Source organism: Lottia gigantea (assembly GCF_000327385.1).
Source record: "Lottia gigantea unplaced genomic scaffold LOTGIsca_379, whole genome shotgun sequence".
Classification (NCBI taxonomy): domain Eukaryota; kingdom Metazoa; phylum Mollusca; class Gastropoda; family Lottiidae; genus Lottia; species Lottia gigantea.
The window spans coordinates 1-2202 of NW_008709292.1; the positions used below are offsets into that span (position 1 = coordinate 1).

At 31.2% G+C, this 2202-nt stretch overlaps 1 protein-coding gene across 1 annotated transcript in view; it reads right to left on the bottom strand.

Moving 5' to 3' along the window:
• Positions 1-761: 761 nt before the first annotated feature.
• The window catches only part of LOTGIDRAFT_175751 (hypothetical protein), a gene marked incomplete at both ends in the record, with an annotated part of 44817 nt that continues 43376 nt past the window's right edge, over positions 762-2202 (bottom strand). The window contains 2 exons of the mRNA XM_009059156.1: positions 762-778; positions 1427-1537. Coding sequence (XP_009057404.1) covers positions 762-778; positions 1427-1537 — 128 coding nt within the window. The remainder of the gene's footprint in view (positions 779-1426; positions 1538-2202) is intronic.

A 2202-nucleotide genomic window follows, 5' to 3' on the forward strand; every position in this document is an offset into this window, starting at 1 on the left:
AACAATAGTACATTGAACATTTCACATGAGAAAGTATATCAATCAAATGTGAGTAAGGTTTTCAAAAAAACAAAAAAACAACAAATGTGGTATCAGGTGTCTAAAAAAGTAAGCATACCCTGACTGGCACCACACACTAATGTGATCACAATAACAATATGTGATCGATAGGACAATACAAACCTAAATCTTCATAGATAGGAGCTGCTTTTGGTACAGTACTTTCATATATACTATAATAAAAATATAATCACAATAACTTTCAACCTGTTTGAAATGTAGAAGTTAATACACATGCCATATATAATCTGACTAGTTTCCTATTTGACTAATTGTATTCTTTGGAATTTCGACCAATAGCATCAGATAAAAAACACTGTTAAAAATTGTTAGTCAAAACAATTCAATGTGTAACAATGAATATTCCATTCTTCAAATCTAAAGCAGATCAGACATGCATAACAATTTCGTCAGATCATGGGTGGCATAGTCAATCCAGTTTGTATTTTAAAGGGACAGGTTGGTCATTCTATTTGGAATTGTTTTAGCTTAGCCAATCAGTAAAAATGTTCACAGCTCACAGTCGATATTTGAGCCTTCAAATCCATGTGCGTCCAGAATTATCTACTACATGTATACAACTTTTACTTCCGATTTTGTCATTCTTTGGACGAGATTTTTTATTGACGGAATTGTCTTGCTTGTACGGATTTTTATTATGTGAATGAACCTTTATGTGGTTCGTTTGAAGATGTTTATACTCACTGGTTGTCGGCATCTGAAGGAGAAACAATAAAAGATTTAAATAATTGAATAATAAAAATCCAAAGAAATTCACCACTGTCTTCATACACAAACAAATTGATCCGTTTCAGCTTTACTAATTAGATCACTAAAGCCCAGTAAGCAAGTTTACATTTTTTAAAGCTAAGATATATATATAGAGGATCTTAAACTAGCGCTTATGTAATATGAAATTTAGGAAATGAGTTGCCAGATTTAATATTTCCCGAGTCAGGTAAGGTAAATATTTAATCCGGCAACTCATTTCCTAAATTTCATATTACATAAGCACGAGTGAAAGATTCTATTTATCACACAACTGTCATTAAACGCACATACTTCATTTTGAGGTCCACATTTTTGCACCTTTCTGAAAAATGTCCTTGCGCGTTACAAACTACATAAACACGTTCATGTGATAACTAAATTGAAACTTATAACTATAAGTTACATTATTTGGAACATTTTCATGCCCTTGGGATGCCATGTTCCTCTGTATTCTGGGAACATGAAAAAATGACATAATTTGTATAGTTATTAACCTGTGCTACGAGTTCATATCGTTTTTAAGAACCTGTGTTATGAACATGAAAACAGAACTGTTGTGTGATAAATAATATTAAGAACATGAGAAACCATTTACCTTTATATTTTCTGTATTTGATGAAAACAAGTACACCGAGGAAGATCAAAATTCCCATCAAGATAGTGTTACAAACTGATAAGGCAATTATTGTATCTTTATCTTCGTGCCCTGAAATGATCAGATAAATTTTTGCACACATTTCAATGTATGATTAATGGTATAATACCTTTAAGGATGACCAAAAAATTGAAAGTTTTTGTTCATCAGTGGACTTACATGTAAATGCTTAGACGCGTGTTTCAATAATTATTTAGTTAAATGGATATATCATCTTATATAGAGATTCTGTTGTTTAGTCATGGTACTAACTGATGAATATATACTTGTTGACTAAGTTTGAGATTTTGAATTTTATATCGATTCTGAGAGGTAGTATCTCTTTAAAAGGAATATGGTGTCAACCAATCAATCAACACTTAAACATTCTTAAAATCAGAACTCTTTATAACGATAAGGATCACCTGTGAGATCATTTAATTTCGTGGGAATCGTATTTGGGTCTGTTCTCATAAAGATATTCATAGGGACTGGAATTCACTGATTTCTATTTTTACCCATTTTCCTTGTCTTCAATTGCATTAAACTTATTTGGTTCTTAAAGATGGATTCCCTTATTTTCATCTATGAAAATGAAAATGCTAATACTTATATGAATAGAAAGTAGAGGTGTTCTAATGACTTGGAAAAAAACCAGTTTGTCTCACATAATTAATTCATAATTAGCTAAATTAGAAGAGAATTACCAGCAGAATTCCAATGAGTGACTGATCAAG